Below are 22,680 nucleotides of genomic sequence, written 5' to 3'. Positions count from 1 at the left end.
TATTACCTCATGGCTTATGGTCATTATAACTGAATCGTGTCATTTAGAATGCTATTCTTATTGCATAAAAAATGATTCCAGATAATAAAGCTCACAGATGCTTTATATTTTATTGGAATACCAAAGAACTAAAAATTCTTCTTTGCAGAAACATTTTCATAATTAGGTATTATGAAACCATCATTTATGTAGAGCAAAGTTTACACTATATGTGCTAAATTTTTGTTTGTAAAGTGCTTAGGGTAACTATAATATAAAGAATAAATCCAGGATTTTTGCTTTCAGCCAAGATGGAGTAACAGGTACTAGATTTATCTTCCCACCTGAAACAATGATAAAAACAGATAAAATATATGAAACAATTGTTTTCAAGACACCAAGCGACAAAGGACATTGATCCCCAGAGAGGGAAAACAAGCTGAGCCCAGCTTACTGTCTTTAGAGCATTTCCAGGTCATGGCACAGGAAGGAGGAACCACAGAAGAGCCTGGCTGACTCCTGAGTTGAGGAGATGGAGCTCATAGTCTGGAGAGACTATGGTGGCTGGAGTTCAGAAAGCAGGGTAGCAGAGAAGAGAGAGCTGCACAGAGAGAAAACTCCAGAGATCTACAGAAGATTTCCCTTAAATATTTTGCAGAGTACTCATTAGCACATGTGTATGGAGAAACTACAGAAAAATGAGGAAAAAAACACCCAAAATAATTAGAAGGAATAGTACTCAAAGCTCACAGAGGACCAGGAATAACACCTGTTCCTACCAGTCAGACTAGAAAACCTATAATTCAAGGGGCATTGGGTAAAGTACTCAGAAGGGTCTTGAATCAGTAGTGAGAAATAAGGAGCCCTAGATTAAATGTTGCTGTTCCCACCTAACAGATCTCAAAAGGAAACCTGAAGGATCAGACTTTTTCCATGTAACTCTACTGAGTCCTAGAACAAAGCTTAAGAATATTTATAGGAACACAAAAATATCAAGCATCCAACAAGGTAAAATTCACAATATCTGGCATCCAATCAAAAATTTCCAGGCATGCACAGAAGCAGGAAAATATCACTCATCATGAAGAGAAATATCAATCGAGACTGAACCAGAACTGACACAGATGTTAGAATTAACAGACAAAAATAGTTATTGTAACTGTATTCCACACATTCAAGAAGTTGGAGGAATGATTGCATATCTTAAGTAAAGTCGTGGAAGATATAAAAAAGACCCAAATAAACTTTTAGAGATGAGAACCACAATTTCTGAGATGAAAATTATTATGAAATGAATTAATGGCAGATTAGATATTGCAGAAGAAAAGATTAGTGAACTTGAAGGCCTAGCTATAGAACTTGTCCAAATTGAAACACAGAGAGGAAAAAAGACTACCACAAAAAAAAAAGGTACAGAGCATTTTTGAGCTGTGGGACAATTTCAGGTAGTCTAATATACATGTAACTGAGCTCCCCAAAAGAGAAGAGGAGAGGAGACAGAAAAAATATTTGGCACAAATATTTGAAGAAATAATGGCTGAATAAATATTTCCAAATTTTATGAAAACTATAAACCTACCCATCCAAAAAGATCAAGAACCAAGAAAAAAACTATACCATGGCACGTCATAATCAAATCAAATCAAACAAGTGATTAAAGAGAAAATCTTAAAAGTAGCTAGAAGGAAAAAAAGACATTACATATAGAGGAATAAAGATAAGGATGAAGGCACATTTTTCATTAGACAGCATGCAAGTGAAAAGACAGGGCAATGACATCTTTCAAAGTACTAAAAGGAAGAAAAACTGTCAAACTGGAATCTATACTGCACAAAAATAACTTTCAAAAATGAAGGCAACAGACTTCTTAAAAGAAACAAACACTGAAAGAATTCATTGCCTGCTGTTACAAACTGAGCATTTATGTCTCCCCAAGAGTCATATGTTGAAGCCCTAACTCCCAGTGTGATGGTATTTGGAGGTGGGACCTTTGAGAGGTAATTAGGTTTGGATGAGGTTATGAGGATGGAGCCCCTGTGATGGGATTAGTGTCCTCATAAGAAGAGGAAAAGAAACCAGAGCTCTCTCTTTTCACCATGCAAGGACACAGTGAGAAGACAGCCATCTGCAAGCCAGGAAAAGAGCACTCACCAGGGAACCAGATCAGCTGGCACCTTGATCTTGGACTTCTCAGCCTCCAGAACTGTGAGAAATAAATTCCTGTTGTTGAAGCCACGCAGACTCTGGTATTTTGTTATGGCAGCCCAAGCTGACTAAGACACCAGCGTATCAACACAGCAAGTCATATTAAAGGAAGTCCTTCAGGCAGAAGGAAAATGTGTACATATGTAACTTTTTCTAGTATCATTTAAATCTCTTTAAAAATAATTGAGTGTTTAAACAAAAATAATAACAATGTAGTGTGGGGTTTATAACATTTGCAGAAGTAAAGTGCATGACAACAATAGCACAAAGGCCAGAAAGGGAGAAATGGAAGCATACTATCGTAAGGTTCTTATACTCTAGGTGATGTGGTATAATATCACTTGAAGGTAGATTGTGACAACTTAAAGAAGGATATTATAAACCCTAAGGCAACCAATAAAATAACAAAACAACATTCCAATAAAAGAGATAAGATTGAATTATAAAAAATACTCAGTTAATACAAAAGGAGTCAGAGAATGAGGGGAAAGGAATCAAAGAACAAATGGGACAAATAGAAAACAAGTAGCAAAATGATAACCAGCCAAATCATTAATCAGGTTAAATATAAATGGTATCAGTACCAGAATTAAAAGTCAAAGATTATCAGATTGGATTTTAAAAAAAAAGCAAGACTCGATTATATGCTGCCTACAAGAAAAACACTTTAAATATAAAGACACAAATAGGTTAAAAGGATAAGAAGGAAAAAAGGTATACTATGCTAACACTAATCAAAAAATGCTGGAGTAGGGGGCCGGCCCAGTGGCGTAGCGGTTAAGTTTGCACGCTCCGCTTTGGTGGCCCGGGGTTCGCAGATTTGGATCCTGGGCGCACACTGATGCACCGCTTGTTAAGCCATGCTGTGGCAGCGTCCCGTATAAAGTAGAGGAAGATAGGCATGGATGTTAGCCCAGGGCCAATCTTCCTCAGCAGAAAAGCGGAGGATTAGCAACAGATGTTAGCTCAGGGCTAATCTTCTTCAAAGGAAAAAAAAAAAAAAGCTGGAGTGGCTATGTTAGTATCAAAGTAGACTTCAAAGCAAAGGGTTATTTCCAGGAATTAAAAGTTCATTTCAGGGGGCCGGCCCAGTGGCACAAGCAGTTAAGTGCGTGCGCTTCCCTGCGACCACCCAGGGTTCACTGGTTTGGATCCTGGGCGCTCACCAATGCACCACTTGGCAAGCCATGCTGTGGCGGCGTCCCACATAAAGTGGAGGAAGATGGGCATGGATGTTAGCCCAGGGCCAGTCTTCCTCAGCAAAAAAAAAAAAAGAGGAGGATTGGCAGATGTTAGCACAGGGCTGATCTTCCTCACCAAAAAAAAAGTTCATTTCATGGGTCCAGCCCAGTGGCTCAGCAGCTAAGTGGGTGCACTCCGCTTCAGCGGCCAGGGGTTCACAGGTTTGGATCCCGGGCGGCCACTGACACACCGCTTGTTAAGCCATGCTGTGGCTGCGTCCCATATAAAGTGGAGGAAGATGGGCACGGATGTTAGCCCAGGGCCAATCTTCCTCAGCAAAAAGAGGAGGATTGTCATCGAATGTTAGCTCAGGGCTGATCTTCTGCACGAAAAAAAAAAAGTTCATTTCATAATGAGAGAAGAATAAATACATGAAGAGAAAATAAAAATTCTAACCATGTATGCATCTAATAGCAGGATTTCAAATTGCATGAAGCAAAAACTGATTACAGCTACAATTACAGTCAAAGATTCTAGTGCCCCTTCTCACACTTGATAGAACCTGTAGACAGAAAATTAGTAAAGATATAGACTTGAACAACACTTATCATACAACTTGACTTAACTGGAGAACACACCAGCCAACAGAACACACATTCTTTTCAAGTGCATATGGAATATTTACCAAAATATACCATGTTCTGAGATATAAAACAAGTCTCCATAAATTAAAAGGACTGAAGTCATACAAAATTTGTTCTCTGACCCCAGTGAAATTAAATCAGAAAACAATAACAGAAAGATATCTGGAAACTCCTTCAAATATTTGGAAAGTAAATAACATATTTACAAATAATTATGCATCGAGGAAGAAGTCAAAAAGGGAATTAGAAAGTATTTGAACTGAATGAAAATAAAAACTCAACATTTCAAAATGTGTGAGATGCTGCTAAAGCAGTACTTAGAGTGAAGTTATAGCATTAACACCTTTCCTAGAAGAGGTGAAAGATCTTAAATCAATGAGCTCAACTTCTACCTAAGGAAACTGGAAAAGAGCAAATTAAACCCAAAGTAAGCGGAAGAAAGGATATAACAATGAGAACAGAAATCAATGTAATAGAAAACAGAAAAATAAATAAAATCAGTTTAACCAAAAGCTAGCGTTTTGAGAATATCAATAAAATTGATAAACCTGTAGCCAAACGGATCAGGAAAAAAAGAGCGAGATGACACAAATTCCCAATATCAGGAATGTGAGAGGTGATATTGGCACAGATTCCACTGATATTAAAAAGAAAATAAGGAAATATTATGCACAACTTTATGCCAATAACTTTTATAATTTTTTAATTGAATTTGTGGTTAAAACTCCAGGCCCAGAAGATTTCACAAGTAAATTCTACCAAATGTTTATGGAAGAAATGATACCAATTCTTTACAAACTCTTCTAGAAAATTGAAGAGAAAGAAATACCTCCCAATTCATTTTGTGAGAACAGCATTACCCTGAGACTAAAACCAGATTTTAAAATATATAAGAAAACTACAGATGAATATCCCTCATGAGCATAAATGTAGAAATTCTTAACAAAATGTGAGTAAATTGAATCCAATAATGTATAACAAGGCAAATATATCATGATCAAGTGGAGTTTATCCTAGAAATGCAAGGTTTGTTTAACATTCAAAAATCAATGTTATGCTAAAAAAGAAAAACTGTGTGATTATCTCGATAGATGCAGAAAAAGCATTTGACAAAATCCAGCATCTGTTCTTGATTTTCAAAAAAAACACTCCCAGCAAACTAGGAATAGAAAGAAACTTCCTCAACTCCATAGGGGTATCTGTGAAACACCTATAGCTACCATTATAAATAACAGTGCAAGGCTGAACGCGTTCCCTGCTAACATCAGGAGCAAGGCAAGGGTGTTTGCTCTTACCACGTCTATTTAACATTGTGCTGGAGGTTCTAGCCAACGAAGTCAGGCAAGAAAAAGACATTGAAGTCATTCAGATTGGAAAGGACATAAAATGTCTTCATTTACAGGAACATAATCTTCTATGTAGAAAATCTGTAGAATCTACCCAAAAAAAAAGGCTGTGAGAACTAATAAGCAAGTTCGGCAAAGCTTCAAGATACAAGATCAATACACAAAAGTCATTTCTGTGTCTATATGCTAGCAATGAAAAATCAGAACTTTAAATTAGAACGGAAAACCATTTATAATTGCATTAAAAATATTAGTATCTAGATATAAATCTAACAAAAGATATGACCTTGGTTTAGGCAAAGATTTTTTAGAGAAACACCAAAAGTATGATCCATAAGGGAAAAAATTGCTCAGTTGGACTTCGTCAAATGAAGACTTTCTGCTCTTTGAAAAACAACAAAAGAATTAAAAGACAGGCTACAGACTTAGAGAAAATATTTGCAAATCACATATCTGATAAAAGACTTTGTTCAGAACATATAAAGAGGGCCGGCCCCGTGGCTTGGTGGTTGGGTGCGCGCGCTGCGATGCTGGTGGCCCGAGTTCGGGTCCCGGGTGCGCATCGAGGCGCCGCTTCTCCGTTCATCCTGAGGCCGAGTCCCACGTGCAGCGGCTGGAGGGATGTGCAGCTACGACATACAGCTATCCACTGGGGCTTTGGGGGGAAAAATAAAATAAAATCTTTAAAAAAAAAAAAAAAAAAAAAGAACATATAAAGAACTCTCAAAACTCAATAATAAGGAAACAACCCAATAAAAAATGGACAAAGCATCTGAATAGACGTCTCTCCAAAGAAGATTAATAGATGACAAATAAGCACATGAAATGCTCAACTTCTTCAGTCATTAGAGAAAAGCAAATTAAAACCACAAAGAGATACTACAGTTTATCTATTAGAATCACCAGAATTAGAAAGACTGACCATACCAAGTGGTGGCAAAGATTGAAAGAACTGGAACTCTCATACAGTGCTATTGAAAATGTGAAATGGTACAACCACTTTAGAAAAAAGGGACGATTTCTTAAAAAGTTAGCCTTACACATCCATCCATGTGATCCATCCACATGATCCATCCATTCTACCGTAAGGTAGTTACATAAGAGAAACGAAAGCGTATGTTCATACAAAGATTTATACACTAATCTCTAGCAGCTTTATTGTAGTAGTCAAAAACTGGAAACACCCAAATATCCATCAATAGATGAATGGATAAAAAATTGTGCTATATCTGCACAATAGAACACTACACAGCAATAAAGGAACAAACGTTTGATGCACGCAACAACATGGATGACTTGCAAAATAACTATGCTGAGTAAAAGAAGCCAGACATAAAAGAATGCAATTTGTATGATTTCATTTATATAAAAAAAAAGAAAATGCAAACTAATATGTAGTGTCAGAAAGCAGACCTGTGGTTTCATGGGGTGGGGCACAGAGAGGTGCAAAGAGGAGACTATTAAGGGGCATCAAGGGAGGTTCGGTGGTGATGGGTGTGTTCACTGTCTTGATTGTGATGATGGTTTCACAGTTGCATACATATGCCAAAATGTATCAAATTGCACTATAAACATATGCAGTTTATAGTATGTTAAAGCTGTTGAAAAATAAATAAGAATAAAGCCAAAAAGAAAGTAAGACTCACTATTGGAATTCAAACTAGTAGTAATCATTACTGAAAAACTGTTATATAAATTAATTACAGATACTGTTTTTTTTTTAATTTTGTTTATTGCAGTAAAATTGGTTTATAACATTGTATAAATTTCAGGTGTACATCATTATACTTCTATTTCTGCACAGATTAAAATACATCGGTGGACACTTCTTAAAGCAAAGAACCCTTTCATAAAAGTAATCTTTGCTGTTGAATACATCTTTTTTATGACTCCTAATGTGATATATTGTGTTTCCTTAAAGACGTCGTCCATCAAGTCTGCTGGGATAATCGCAGCACAATTCCACTTCTTTTCAAGAGCTTTTCACGAGCAACAATTGCATTATGTTGGTTGTGTCTGTCTTGAAGTGGTGGAGGGCAATTATAGTAGCTGGCTATATCTACACTTTAGAACACATACAGTGTAGTTCACTTGTTAAATTATGTATTGTGACTACATATTTACTCTGCTTGGCATCTTAGCCAAATTTCAACCTAGGAACTTACATGTACTTCATCAAGAGAGCATTACAAATTCTTCAGAATGATTCATTTCCTCTTAACACAAAGCCCAATTAATACTTGAATTGGGACTATGTATACGTGAAAGTTCCTTTTCAGTTGGCTAACAAAACCAAAACTACCAAGTTTTAAAGTATGTATGTGTTTTAAATGTTGTGTGTGTTGCATTAAAAGACCTGGCTTTGTTTCCGTGGGGTGAAAGGACGCAATAAGTGGAAAGGAGAGAAGTCAGCCACAGAACACGACTTTCCAGATATGTTTTCTGAGCTCATTGTGCTAACTAAGCGTGAATATGCTAATGGGTGATTCCGTTCCTTTCTGCCCGGCTCCTGGCAGTGGGACACAGGAACAGTGTCATTCTTTCTCACCTTCTCTCTGACTCAGATAGCTGTGATGACCGGCCTTTCTTTCTTTCAGGGTGTGAACGGCATGTCTGTGGATGAGAAGCCTGACTCCCCCATGTATGTGTATGAGTCCACAGTCCACTGCACCAACATCCTCCTGGGCCTCAATGACCAGCGGAAAAAGGATGTTCTCTGTGATGTGACTCTGATAGTGGAGAGAAAGGAGTTCCGGGCCCACCGCGCTGTGCTGGCCGCATGCAGTGAATACTTCTGGCAGGCGCTGGTCGGACAGACGAAAAATGACTTGGTGGTCAGCTTGCCTGAAGAGGTACAGTAGTTTGGGTTGTTTGTGTGGTTGCTAATGGAAACTTATCGACTTGTAGACAGTTGGCTGAGTAGGAACTAGAAGGTGGACCCTGTGCCACGTCCCCGCTCAGGGGCTTGGTGTTCAAGTCACCCACACGTTAGGTTTGTGGCATAGCCAGTTTCTATTTGAAGCGCTTAAAGTCTCGAAAGCATGAATCTGAACAGAGCCTCTTTCTTTAAAGGAACTGAACCTCACCTGTGGCTCACAGTCACTTGTAGTTTCTAGTTCACATACTCTTCAGGTTTTGAGTAGTTCACCCAAAGTTTGGTACGGTCCTAGATGTGGGATCTGAATCACTGGGACTGTTGCTATGATTTTTTCTCTTTCAAATGGTTGAAGGAACGCTTGATTTCCCTTGAGAGTAAAAGAATGAAAGTATTCACAGCACCTTCCTTGCTTGGGGGAAAAGTAAAAGCAAGCAGTAATTTTCACAGTTAATAGAGTAAGATTCTAAGAAGCGTAAACTTGATTTTCTCACCATTGTTGAAAATACCCTACTCGGGTTTCTCAATTACTTCAGTAAATCCAGTCATTTCTGTACTTTGGGGATACTGGTAGCTGGACCTGTTCTGTCCAGAGAAGACATTCAATTGGATGGTTTGAGCTGCAGGAACTCAAAGGATGGGCTTCACAGTGACAAACCATTCAATTGGTCACCCTTTGAACTGTGTATACAATTTCTCTTCTTCCATCAACCTGACTTTCCATTTTCATGGGACTAAGGGTGATACCAAGCAGCCTTAGACTTTGTGTTTAGGGCCAGAATCATTCCCTGTGCACCAGCACGGTATGCAGTGCTAGGGCCACCACCAACGGTTGTGTAGGCCGTGCACTGCACAACTCTCAGGGGTACAACTTACATACATAGCCTATGTGATAGAGTTGTGCAGTGATCCTCACAGCAACCCTAGGAGAAACCAAATACCCTATCACTCTGATGTAAGCTGCTAATGTGGATGTGAGTCCAACTGGCATTAAATCCCAGGAGTCAAAAACCCAAATGCCTCCAGAGGCCTGGCAAATAGTGTAAATGAGGAAAGCAGATTGTGCATGAGACAGTAGGAAGTGGTGGGGTGAGCACCTGCTCCACAGAAAGGCATCTGAATTCAACATAAAAAACAAATAGGCAAACAAGACATGGGGGTCGGAAAAGGTCACCAGATCCTGTCGCTTTTTAAGCATCATCTGCTGTTACCCCTGCAGCTCAGGAGAGTGGTCAGCTGATCAAGTGAGGCCTGCATAAGCACTCATCATTGTCACATTGATATTCTTTGTTACGTACCCACATAAAAGGCTCCATTACCACTCCCCCCACCACCAGCAAGTAGACAACTAGAAAGATCCCAATACCGGAAGCAAAAGGACAAATCAGTTGGAGATAACATAATTGGGGCTAGAGTAGGGAGGGAGGCTTATGTACCAAGTAATGTGGGAAGGCCAAGGAATGGCAGCTGTGGTGTGACCGGGTGATCCTGGGTTGGGTTGTCCTCATCTGCATTAATGGGCGAACACTAACCTGTGATTAGGTGAGATGATAAATATAAAAGTTCCTGTCATGGTCTCTGTCCCATAGTAGGCAATTTGTCAAATGTAAGACCCTTTCTTCTTCTCTAGATGGGCAGGAAGAATGCCTTTTGAATTTACTCCAACTCTAGAATTCCCTGGAAATATTTGGAAAACTTCCAATTATCCAGAATGGTCTTGGGGAGGCAGTGGGGCTTACAGTTAATTTATTATTTGTATCTATTTGAGAACCACTTTATTTTTATGTTTTTTACTGATTTTCAAAAAAAATAGATTATATTAAGATATATGTACAAATGAAAATCATATTTGGTGTAATTTAGTCTCTCTTCAGTGACTTGGCCTCATCTTGAGACTCCTTTGACCTTATGCCCTAAGCCCTGGACTGGCCCTCAGTTAGCTCTGGGGTCCAGGTCTAGTCACTTAACCTCTCTGAGCTCCAGTATCTTACCTGTAAAAACCCCTAAAATTCTGAAGTGCTTGAATTATTTATCATAATACAATAATAGCAAGGCAGTAAAATTTAAAGGAAACTGGGGTATTGATGTGTATGGCATAACCTAAAAGTTTCTTTTTAGGTCAAATCCCTGATAATCGCTTATTTCCTTGGCATTAGGCACTCTTTAAAGTAAGAAGCACACTGTATAACATCACACACAAATCTATTTGACCTTTTGATCGTTTGTGTTCTATTTTTGAGAATTTGCTGTGTATTCATTTTCTTTCTTCATAGCCATGTAAAATGATTGTTGCCCCTATGTCATCTGCATTCTCCAAACCATTAAAGCATTCTGGGCGCTCTTGTACCTGAAACTTTCAGATAGAACTAGATACCTTTTTGTCTTCCTATGAAATGTGAAATTGTGTTGTCAGTAACCCAGCTCTAAGTACCTTGGCGATGGGGCATGCGAGCCTGCTCCAATGACATTTTCCTCTGTGGGTCTGTCACTGTTTCTGAGGCCTCCTTCTAAGAGCCTTCTCCCTCTGCTCAGATCACTCGCCTGTGGCCCCAAGCGCTGGGCATTGTTTTCCTCTCCTTGCTGTGTGCACACTTAAATGTCCTTGCAGGCTCTGTGGTCATTGTCCCACTTAGCTCAGTGAATGACTTCGTAGAATTTGAATGAAGTGGTGAATAAACAAACATCCCAAACTCTACCTTGGAAGTAGCTACCTGGACCTAATTGACATTGGGTTCATATGATGTAAGAAAAAGCATTTGATTAGCTCCTTGGAAATCTTTACACCTCATCGTAATTCTATCACCGAATTCAAATCCACTTCTGGCCCTGTCCCAGCCTTGTTCACACTTGGCCCATCTCTGCGCTCCCTGCCCAGCCACCACTGGGCTTCTCCGTATGGCCAAGGCTGAGAGCTCCTCCTTGGACTAGGAAACTTCCAGATACAAACTGCCACCCCTCCTGCTTCTCTGCTGAGTTAGCTTAAGCCAGACCCAGGTCTGGCTTCCAGCTGCTGTGCAGTTGTGCAGTTCTACCCCCAAAATCCTAACTCCTGATGGGCAATGCAATTACTAGCAAATGAGAGCCACACAGAGTGCCCAGTGTAGCCTCTGAACTGAAAAGGGGAGAGACAAAAATAGAGGCCTCCTTCTAGAAGTCTAGGAGTAATTGAATCGTCTTGCCTTTTTTATTTTTCTAAAATGGAATGACAGATAGTCCCTCGAATTTATATGGCATGAATGTTGGCTCCCCATTGAAAAACACACCCAGGGGCCGGCTCCGTGGCTTAGCGGTTAAGTGCGCGCGCTCTGATGCTGGCGGCCCGGGTTCGGATCCCGGGAGCGCCCCGAGGCACCACTTCTCCGTCCAACGTGAGGCCGAGTCCCACGTACAGCAACTAGAAGGATGTGAACCTATGACATACAACTATCTACTGGGGCTTTGGGGGGAAAAAACTGAATAAATAAAATCTTTAAAAAAAAAAAAAGAAAAACACACCCAGGAATGTGTGTCAGCTAATAGTAGGAGATGAGGCATTGTACTTAGTACTTTCATTAAATAATGAAACAGATCATTTAATTTATAATTAGTAAGTATATTTTGTGCTGAGAGGTGAAGAGAAAGTGGTTTATGTGCCAAGCATTGCAAGGCTTTTCTTCTACTGCTCATGAGGATTAAAGTTGGTGCAACAAATACCACCTTAGCTATAGTCATGAAGACCATTTCAGGCTGGATGCTAACCATACGGGAAGTGGCATCACAAGCGTGAAGTTCGCTCTTATGGTGTGTTGAACACAGAGGGCAGGAATGTGAGGTATGCTTCCTTAGAAGACATGGAGCCCACGATGTGTTTGCACATCAACCCCATTCTTATGGGGCTGCTTGGGTCCCTCCCAGAATGCTAGAGGAGAAGAGCATCTGTTAAGACGTTATTGCCAAGGTCTATTATCAAAAGTCAAAAGATAACAAGTGTTGGCGAGGATGTGGAGAAAAGAACCCTTGTGCTTTGTTGGTGGGAATGTAAATTGGTACAGCCATTGTGGAAAACAGTATGGAGGTTCCTTAAAAAATTAAAAATAGAACTAGAATGTGATCCAGCAATCCCACTTCTGGGTATATATCTGAAAGGAAGAAAATCAGTATCTCAAAGAGATATCTGCACTCCCGTGTTTATTGCAGCATTATTCACAATAGCCAAGATATGGAAACAACCTCAGTGTCTATTGACAGATTATTGGATAAAGAAAATGTGATGTGTATATATACAAGGGAATATTATTCAGCCTTAAGAAAGAAGGAAATCCTGTCTGCAGCAAGATGGGTAAACCTGGAGGACATTATGCTAAGTGAAATAAGCCAAACATAGAAAGACAAATATTGCATGATTTTACTTATATGTGGCATCTAAAAAAAAAAAGTCAAACTCACAGTAACAGAGAGTAGAATGGGCTTACTAGGGGCTTGGGGGCCGGGGGTGGTTAGGGCAAAAGGGGAGATATTGATCAAAGGGTACAAACTTTCAGTTATTAGATGAATAAGTTCTGGAAACTTAATGTACAGCATGGTGACTATAGTTAATAATAATGTATTATATACTTGAAATTTCCTAAGAGAGTAGATCTCAATTATTCTCACCACACACACAAAAAAAAATGATAACTGTGGGAAGTAGTAGATATGTTAATTAGTTTGATTGATTGTGGTAATTATTTCACAATGTATACCTGTATCAAAACATCATATTGTATACCTCAAATATATACAATTTTTATTTGTCAAAAATAAATATCTAAGGAGCTGGCCCCGAGGCCTAGTGGTTAAGTTTGGCACACTCCACTTCAGCAGCCCAGGTTCAGTTCCCGAGTGTGGACCTACACCACTCGTCACCAGCCGTGCTGTGGCGGTGACCCACATACAAAATAGAGGAAGATTGGCACAGATGTTAGCTTGGCGAATCTTCCTCACCAAATAAATAAATAAATAAAAGTAATAAAAAATAATAAATATTTAAAATAAGAGGGAAAAAAGAGGTCATTGCCGGGCCCGGCCCAGTGGCGTAGCTTTTAAGTTCATGTACTCCACTTTGGTGGCCCAGGGTTTGGGGGTTCAGAACCCAAGCGTGGACCAACGCACCACTTGTCAAGCCATGCAGTGTTAGTGTCCCGTATAAAATAGAGGAAGATGGGCATGGATGTTAGCCCAGGACCAGTCTTCCTCAGTAAAAAGAGGAGGATTGGTAACAAATGTTAGCTCAGGGCTAATCTTCCTCACACACACACAAAAAAAATAGAGGTCATTGCCAAGGCTCCGCCACCTTTCTTTGAGCTTGTTTCCCAAGTCCTTTCACCCTCTAGAGAATGGGAAGTGTTTATGCAGAGAATAGCTGTAAGGAAGGGGTAAGTATGGCCCTTTCAGGTGGACCTTATGCTTTCTTAGGTATAAATATATTTCAGACTTCTGCTTACTCACTCTCTCTCTCTCTCTGTCTTTTGCTTTCTCTCTATCTTTCACTTTCTTTCTCTCTCTTTCAACATTTTAGGGCAGATCTCGTTTTTTCAGTGCTAAACAAAAAGGAAAACTGACCCAGAAGGATTCTGAAGAAAAGGCATTTGTTGTTAAGTCTTGACCACAGGGTGGAATAAAGAATGTTCCTGCATTAGTACTGCCAAGCACAGGGCCAACAAGGAAATTATGGAATCTTCTTGTCTGAAGGTTTTTAGAGGATATAAAAGCTATTAATGTCTCTGGGATGGCTTAGGTCCAGTCTTTTAAAGAAGCAGTAAGACAGTCATGATTATCTTTGGACAGTCCTTTCAGTGTGTCATACATACAATAGAAAGTACTTAACACTACAGCACAGGACGCCAACAGCATTCTGAGCCCAAATGTAACTGTAGGGGGAAGTAAGATTTGGTGGGAAACAGCAGGTGAGGTCTTTGGGAAGTGGTATGAGCAGGATAAAAAGAATAAAACACTCACTCACCCCAGAGCATGCAGGCAGCCCTTTGGCCTCACCGCCTTCACCACCTAGACAAAACTTGGAAGACGAGTAATAGGCAAAATTTTAAGATCCAGAGAGCATCAGCCATGAGGGGCTGGGAAAACCACAATCTAGACCTTGGCACTCACTGCGTGTAAGGTCTTAAGCCGGTCAACCCCTTTGGGCTTCTGTTTCCTCACTCATTTAGTCATTCATTCAACAAATGCTGATCAAGGTCCCGCTATGTACCAGGAGGCACTGTTCTAAGTGCTGAGTGAACCGAGTGAACAAAACCAAGCCTATGTTCTAGTAGGGGAGAAGGAAGAGAGACAGAAAATAAATATAATATGTATTTGGGTAGATGCCATTGAGGAAAATAACACAGAAGGGGGTTAAGGAACCTCAGGGTAAGAGTATTTCAATTTTAAATACAGTGGTCAAGAAAGACCTGTTTGAGGGGATGAATTTTGAGTAGAGACTTGAAGGAGGTGAGGGAGCCAGCCATGCTGACATCTGGGGGAAGAGTGATCTAGGAAGAAGGAATAGTGAAGAAAACACCCTGAAGCTGGAGTGGGCTTGGCATGTTTGACACACAGTAACAGAATGAACCAGGAGTAGAGTGGGAGGAGGCATGTCAGAGAGGTAATGGTGCCAGGCTGTACACCTTTTGGACACGTTGCCTTTTCTTGGAATAAGCTGAGAGGCCATTGGAGAATTTCACAGGAGAAGATCCTTTTGATTGCTCTGTGAAAATAGACTAAAGAGGACAAAGGCAGAAGCAGGGAAAACACTTAAGATGCTAAGGCAACAACCTAGGCATGATGTGGTGGCCTAGACCAGGGCCATAGCAGTGGAGTGGTGATCAGTGTCAGATTCTGGTGATATTTTGAAGGTAATGCTTATGAGATTTTCTTATAGATTGGATATAGGATGGAAGAGAAAGAGAGGCGTTAAGGATAACTCCAAGGTTTGGGGCCTGAGCTGTTGGGAGAACAGAGTTGCCATTAACTGAGATTGGTGAAGACTGGGAGAAGTAGGTCACACATGGTGGGGGTGGGATTAGGGGTTCTATTTTGTCCACATTAAGTTTGAGATGTCTGTTAACATCTAGGTAGAGATGTCTAGTACACAGTAGGATATACATGGGGAAATCATGGGAGAAGTCCAGCCTGGAGATAGAAGTAATGAATACCAGAGTATTGGGGATATTGAAAGCCACAAAACAGGATACAATCACCAAGGGAATGAGTGTAGACAGGGAAAAAAAAGAAAAGAGGTCCCAGGATTGAGCCTTGGGGCTTTCCAGAATTAAGAAGTCAAGGAAATAAAAAGGAGCCAGCAGGGTAGACCAAGGAGGAGCAATCACTGAAGTAGAAGGAAAAGCAAAAATGTATGGTGCGCTGGAAGCCAGGTAAAGAAAGTATTCCAAGGAGGAGAGAGTAGTCAACTGGGTCAAAGGATGTCGATAGTCATCTAAGACGAAGGCTAAAAATTGACCATCCAGCAGTTTGGAAGCCATTTGTGATTTCATTGAACACTTTTGGGGGAGCAGCAGGAGCAAAAACCAATTCTGTTGTGTTCTAGAGAAAATGGGAAGACAGGAATTTGAAAAAGCTACATTTTTTAGGCCTTTCGAGTTAAAGGGAGCAGAGAAATGGGCCAGTAGCTGGAGGGAAATAGTATCAAAAGAGATTTCATTTGGTGCTTTTGTTTTAAGTAGGAAGAAATTCCAGCATGTTTGCACTCCGGGGTAAAGATGATCAGTATTCACCCATATTCAATTTTCCTCTCTTTCACGGATACACAGGAAAACCAAATTTGCAATCAGGTGTGCTATGTGACTAGATCTAGCCAATGAAATGTAAGTAGAATGTGTCACTTCTGGTCTGAGACAGTTGAAATTAGGTATGAGTTCTTCATGTTCTTTCCCGTTCATTTAACTGGTGCAAAGAACTTCAAGATGATGGAACTGAAGCCCAGATCCTTGAGTCACTGTTGGAGGGGAGCCATCTGACTCAAATCAGACTCTGACGTGAATGAGAAGTAATCTTTTATGTTAAGCCATTAAGATTTGGTGTTTATTTGCTTTCACAGCAGAGCCTAGCCCATCCTGACTAATACTTGGGCTGTTGGTAAAGTTCCAAAAGAGAAAGAAAACTTTATGATACGGGAGACAGAAGACCAATTGCTAAACGAATGCCCTTGAGTACTTGAAAGAGGATGGGATTTACTGACCAAGTGGGCAGACTCAACTTAACAAGGCACATCCTTATCAGAAAAGGATGGAGTTGGACTGGATGATCTCTGAAGTCCTATCCTATGCTGTAGTTTTCTGGTTGTTGAACTTTCTAGGTTCCTGCCAGAGGGAAAGGAGAAATCCTGCTGGTCAGAAAGAGAGGAGAGGTGTTTGGATTGAGAAGTAGGGAAAGGCCATGGAGATGGGAAGCAAACTGGTCAGGAAAGGAGAGAACCATAGGATTTCAGAAGAGGAGCGAGCTCACTTCTCTTACTTATCTTTGTGAATACTCCCTGACTTTTTAGAAATGATCTTTCAAGAGTTCACAGGAGATGACAGTTAAAGAGCTTAGAACCACTGGGCTATTTGATAACCTAGAACATTGGCAGAATGTAGAAAATTCATTTTATTGCTCTCTAACCATTTCAGAAGGTTTTAGGATTTTGAAAAAATTATTCACATTTAATGACCTCAATTTCAATATGAGTATGTAGGGAGTAGTAATACTGGTTACCAGCTTGACTTGCAGGGCTGCTGTTCAGATTAATGAAATGTGATATGTTAAACTTCTTGGAAGGATGGTGCTATATAAACAGTAGGTGTTATTATTCCCATAAAAGGAAAGCACAGTCTTCTCTGATGAAATGGTTCTTACCTCAGAATCCTCATTAAAAGCTGTGGTGCAATTTTCCAAGTTGCATTAGTGAGACTTGGCAGCAGATGAAAAAAAAGCAAATAAATAATAAGTCAAAATATTCCAGGTAACTACTTGCTGGCAAGTAAGAAGTTTTCAAGTCCTACAATCGTGCTGATAATTTTGAAATGCCTAAAGGCAGAACTTATTTATAGCAATGCAAGGGTGACTTCCAGCCCTGAAATCTGGGCCTCACTCTCAAATGGGGGTGCAATAAAGCAAAGCCATGAAAGGGAGCTAACACTATTGTGATTCCTTCTCCGAAGGCTGCTCAACGGTGCTGAGACAGAGGGAGGGAAATCTGGTGTGAAAATAGCCACAGCAATAGCTAATTTTAAAACTGAAATGCATAAGCTGTTTCCAAACCTCTTACATTTTTTAAATCCCGAGGCCAAGTCAGTCCTATTTAAAGGAACTTATGCAGAAATGCATTCCTCTTTTGGCATAGAAGGAGTTGAGTAGACAAAAACTAAGACATATCTAAAAATTATTTTTAAATGACCTGATTTCAAAGCGAGTTTTAAGGATTCCTTTTGCTATACTGGTTTATCCCCATATAAGATGACCACAATAATCAATATTTTAAATGGATTCATAACAAAACCTTTGACAGCAAATTTGTTTGCATTAAATTCTATAAAATTAGTTACCAGTGTATCTATTTATTTTAAAACTTTTCTCTATATATGAATTAAATGTCCCTTACATTTCTTTCTTTCCCCTATTGTGGAATCTCTTATCTGTTTCCATTAAAATTAATAATAGCTTTCAAGACAAAGTTCGGAGCTGCAAAGTTCCTCACTTGATCAGTAATCCTAACTATTATTTTGTCATATTTAATCATAGAACTCAGGCCTTAATTAAACTTTTAATTCATGATAAGAAGTGAAATAGCACTTGGTAAGGTTTTTAAAAATTATTTTCACTTTCCATCCAGATTACCCCAAAAAAAAAAAAAAAAGTTGTGATAGACATAATGGCTGTCAGCCAAGGGTATTGTAGGTCATGCCAACATGAGCTGGCAGCAAGCCATTGTCCAATTAGTGTGGCTTCATCGTTGCAGAGTAATCACTCTTGAGTAGATGGTTGAGTCACTCATGATGCAGTGGTACTTCAGTTGAGCCAATACTTCTTAGAATAGATTTCTTGTTCACTATTATGACCTGCCCTACTTTGCCAATAAAAGCGCAGGACCATTTAGGCTGAAAGCCGAACGGAAGAGAAACATCGATTATGTATCTCATTTCTCTTTGCTTCCTGAAAACTGAGATTGCAATTAAACAGTGAAAGCGTGATGTGTTTTTTAAATGAGTTACAGGAAAATACAGTTTCCACACCAAAGTGCTCAGAGTTGGAATCCAAGAGTTGGTTTTTATTCTGTCTTTTCTTTGGCAGCTTTAACGCTTGGCACAAATTTGAGAATATCAGTAAAGTTACCTAATAATCTTAATGGATTCACATTCCATTCAAAAACTTGGAATGTCACCAAACTGCTTCAGGTTTCAGCTCTATTGTTGGGGTGTCCATGACATTTCTGGTGGGTGTGCAGTTATACAAGCAGACAGCTTTTGAAAGAGACCCTTCTTATGGTGAGAACACCTGGAATCTTGGTTGGACGAGCTGTAAACCAGGAAAATGATTTAGAAATTTCTTAATAAAATGGATCATATCCAGGCACTGGAGTGGTATGTGGTTGTCAGTAAAAAAGGCTGTTCTCAGAAGCACAAAGAAAGTAAAATAAAATTGCTGGCACTAATCAGTTAGTACCTTTATGTTAATATTCTTGTTTGTTTTGGTTCTTAACCAAATCACAGGCTAGATAAAGGGTTGGGTTGTTTTTGCTTTCGGGAATGGAGCAATTAAATAATGGCACTTTTGTTTTCCTATTTCAGATTTTTTCTTTTTCCTATTAGCTTGGTGTGCATAGTAAAGTTTATCACTTTGCCATAGACTCCTAAAATATGTTGACAATCTCTCTAACTTACATTGGCACCAACTGCAAGCTAGCTGGTGATGCAGTGAGCTTTTCTGTCTGAGATGGACTTCTGTGTGCAGCCTGGCACAGGCTGGGTGTGAAAAAGTTAATGCATTCAGCACCCTGGGTGGGATGGAGCCAGGCCTCCAACGTGAGCACATTTTTTTGACTGACTGGCAGCAAAGAGAAATACTGGCAGCTGTTTCCAAGCAAGCCAAAAAGTTGGCCCCGGGGGTGAAAAAAAAAATGCTGGGATTTAGCCAACAAAAGATTCCTGAATTTAGAAGAAAATCAAAGGAAGGATACAGAAGGTCACAATTACAGTTGAAGTAACAACTATTTCATTTTGTCTTCTGCTTTGTAAAGGATAGTACTGAATGTCATTGCTCATTTCTTCTGATTCTTTATTTCTAAGTCTTCGTTTTTGTTCTATTGATTTCTTTATTTTTTTAATTCTTTATATGCAAAACCAAATGACAAGTTATTCTTCCTAAAAATGGTATATAGATGATGTCATTTGTGGAGGCGGCATCAGCAACCAGAACTGGGTAGAGCAGAGCAGGTCTCTGAGAGCACTGGCCACACAGGTGTGTGTGCTGAGCCGTGTTGAGTGACACGGGTTGGAATGGAATTATGTATGCAAGTCACTTCAAAGATCTGTCCAGAGAGGCCTTATGACATCTCACAAGATGTAGTTTATCTACTACATCTAAGTAGTACTACGTCTATATCTAAGTTTATCTACTATCCTTATTTTGTTAGTTACAAAAAGAGAAGGGTAGGGAAAACAGGAAAGTTACTAAAAGGCCAGGAAAATGTCTACTAAGAGACAGGACCCTCAAGCATCTTGCCATGTGAAGATGAGCACTCTAGCACCAGGAGAGAGGTTTTCATGTTTGCCCTGTCCGTCTTTCCCAATGAACACCTTAAACTGTGTGGGAATATTCTGTCTGCCAAGTGGAGCTGTAGTAGCCCAGGAATTAAATTGTGCCCTACAAATAGGAAGATAAGAAGATTAAAAATGTGGAACACCAAGGTTCAGGGTAAGAACTTCATAGTTTGGGAAATCAGGATACTAAAAGATACTTGAAGCACACCTTTTATAACTCTGGAGATTTTTTGAGTGACTTAAATCCATCAGATTTACAAGATGTTCATGGAGAAAAATGCAATGACCTTTCAAAGTTCTGTTTAACCAAGCATCCTCGTGCCTCCTGTTTGAGGCCGTTTTAGTAAGTGTTGACCAGATGTTCTCATTCACAGAACAGAAGTAATAGCATCCCTGCTGCATGTGAGGGATTTTGGCTATATTAAAGGAGAATTTTATAACAGTGCAAGATCCTAGACACTAAAGTAAGGTACCAAAAAAATACAGAATTACCTTCAGAGGAGTTGGGTGTGTGTGTGTGTGTGTGTTTAAAGCAGATACTCAAAAGGACAAGGTGGCTTAAGTACAGCACTTCATAGAAGCAGAGGAACGGAACACATGACCCTTTCATAGGTCTCTTCTTTGGGGAATTAACTTAGAAATATAAAGCAAGACCATTTCCTTCAGAGTGCTTACAATATAGTTGAAGAATCAAGACCACGCCATAGAAACCAAAGGTGAACAATTCAAGAGCATTCACTGTAGATGCCAAATTGTGTTGGCATTGTTTGTGCTGCAGAGGTTCAGAAGAGGAGAGGACAGGATTTTCCCTCCATCTCCTCCATGAAGTTTAAAACGCCTAAAACCAACACTCACCGACTGATAGGACGTTTTTAGAGAATGAGTGAGGAGAGATCCTCCAGGAGAGGATGCTGGCATGGCAAAGGCCCAAAAGGTAGCATTCACAGGGCGTTGAGGAGCCAGCTTTGATTAACACAAATGGTAGATTTGGAGAAATAATTCAAAATATGGTCATATTATGTGGAGCCTTACTATGAAAGAATAAAATTAATCAAAATAATTTAGTCTTGATTGGGTAAGCAATAAGAATTCACTGAAACATGGTGGCCAAGAAGTGACATGATGAAAAACAATTTAAGGAAAATCTGTCTAGCAATGGAATGCTTGATGGAGGAACAACAAACTACTCCAGGCAGAGGGCACAGCCAGGAGACTCACCCTGATCCTAGCATGAGCTGAGGAAGGTCTGTGCCAGGGTGAAGAACTAGGAGAATGATGGCACCTCCAGAGATCCCGGATAATTGGGTGTGGAACACATAAGTGGGGAAAGAGGCCATGGAGCCTTGATAGATATCTGTAGTGGTTTATATGTACCCAAGGCACTGAGAGTGCAGAACTGAAGGGACAGAGATGGGGGACACTGGCATGTAGGCAATGGCTGAAACCATTAGGAATTGCTGCTCCCTCTGAGAAAAGAGAAGGGAAAAAAGGGACAGGGAGGGGCTGTGACGAAACTCTAACATTTAGACGCCCATTGCTGGTGCCTCTACTAAGAACAAGGTTTACTCTGGATTGCTGGTTTTAATTTTATATTCATGTATTTGGGAAATATTTAAGCCCCAACAGTTTAACAGACTGAGGATACATATAGAAGTGCTCTCTAATTTACTTTTTAAGGAATATGCCTCCCAAGTGATGTTGTGAGTGATGTTACTTAGCACAGCTGGATACAATGACCTGCAAGGAGATACTAAATTTCTAGAAGGCAAAGCCCTTGCCTCAAGATTATTTGTAATCTGGTGCCACATGTTTTTAAATGCCAGGAACAGATTCAGGCAAAGGTGATCCTTTAGGGTTAAAACCATTATGATGAATGCTTGGTGGATATTCGTATAATACCAAAGCAACATACCCAGACACAAAGTAACACCGTGCACACAGTCTTCACACTAACCCAGGCAGGGGTCAGTCTGAGCATCACTCCTGATGGTCAACCAGGTGTTAGATAACTTCTGATGCAAATATTCATGAACTACACGCCATCCCCAATGATATATTCAGTGTATAACTTGACCTCATAAAGCCTTTAGATATAACTTCCAGTTAGAGGAAAATCAAGGATTAAAGAAACAAGCTTAACAACACAATGAGGAAGCAACAGGACAAATACAGAGGGTGGGACATTCTACACAACAAATGGCCTGATTTCTTTAATAAGTCAGTGTCGTAAAAATGAAACTATGCTAAATTAAACAAGATTTAAGGGATTTAAAAATCACATGCAGTGTATGGTTCTGGAGTGGTTACTGGTTTGGACAAACCAGTTATAAAGGACTTTTGGGGGGAAATTGGAGAAATTTAAATGTGGTCTGGGTATTAGATGAAATTTTCTTGAAATGGAAAGGTGGTGATCATTGGAAAAGGCAGACTGAGAGTAATATGCCCAGTCTCATCTTGGTGTGGTTAAAAAATACATATATATGAGAGAGAGAGAGAGAATGTGTGTGTGTGTGTGTGTGTGTGTGTAAAGAGCCATAAGGACATGTGCTACATTGTTAACAGTAGAGACCTGTGAATGGTGAGAATGTAATGGATTTTGCTTTGTTTGTCTGCATTTTCCAATTTCCTACGTGTATATTGTTACATTTCTGTAATAATAAAAGGGTTATTTGAACAGT

At 39.7% G+C, this 22,680-nt stretch overlaps 1 protein-coding gene across 3 annotated transcripts in view; it reads left to right on the top strand.

The window, feature by feature from the left end:
- Nucleotides 1-22,680, top strand: part of BACH2 (BACH transcriptional regulator 2) — a 331,444-nt gene that overhangs the window by 244,780 nt on the left and 63,984 nt on the right. For all 3 annotated transcript variants that reach the window (XM_004422127.3, XM_087443892.1, XM_087443893.1), the window contains one exon: nucleotides 7,954-8,208. In XM_004422127.3, coding sequence (XP_004422184.1) covers nucleotides 7,966-8,208 — 243 coding nt within the window. In that variant the 5' untranslated portion in view covers nucleotides 7,954-7,965. The remainder of the gene's footprint in view (nucleotides 1-7,953; nucleotides 8,209-22,680) is intronic.

This window comes from Ceratotherium simum, chromosome 19, assembly GCF_057802395.1.
Source record: "Ceratotherium simum simum isolate JZ-2026a chromosome 19, ASM5780239v1, whole genome shotgun sequence".
In the NCBI taxonomy this organism is placed as follows: domain Eukaryota; kingdom Metazoa; phylum Chordata; class Mammalia; order Perissodactyla; family Rhinocerotidae; genus Ceratotherium; species Ceratotherium simum.
Note: the sequence above shows the minus strand (reverse complement) of the source record. Positions and strands in the feature narration are given on the sequence as shown.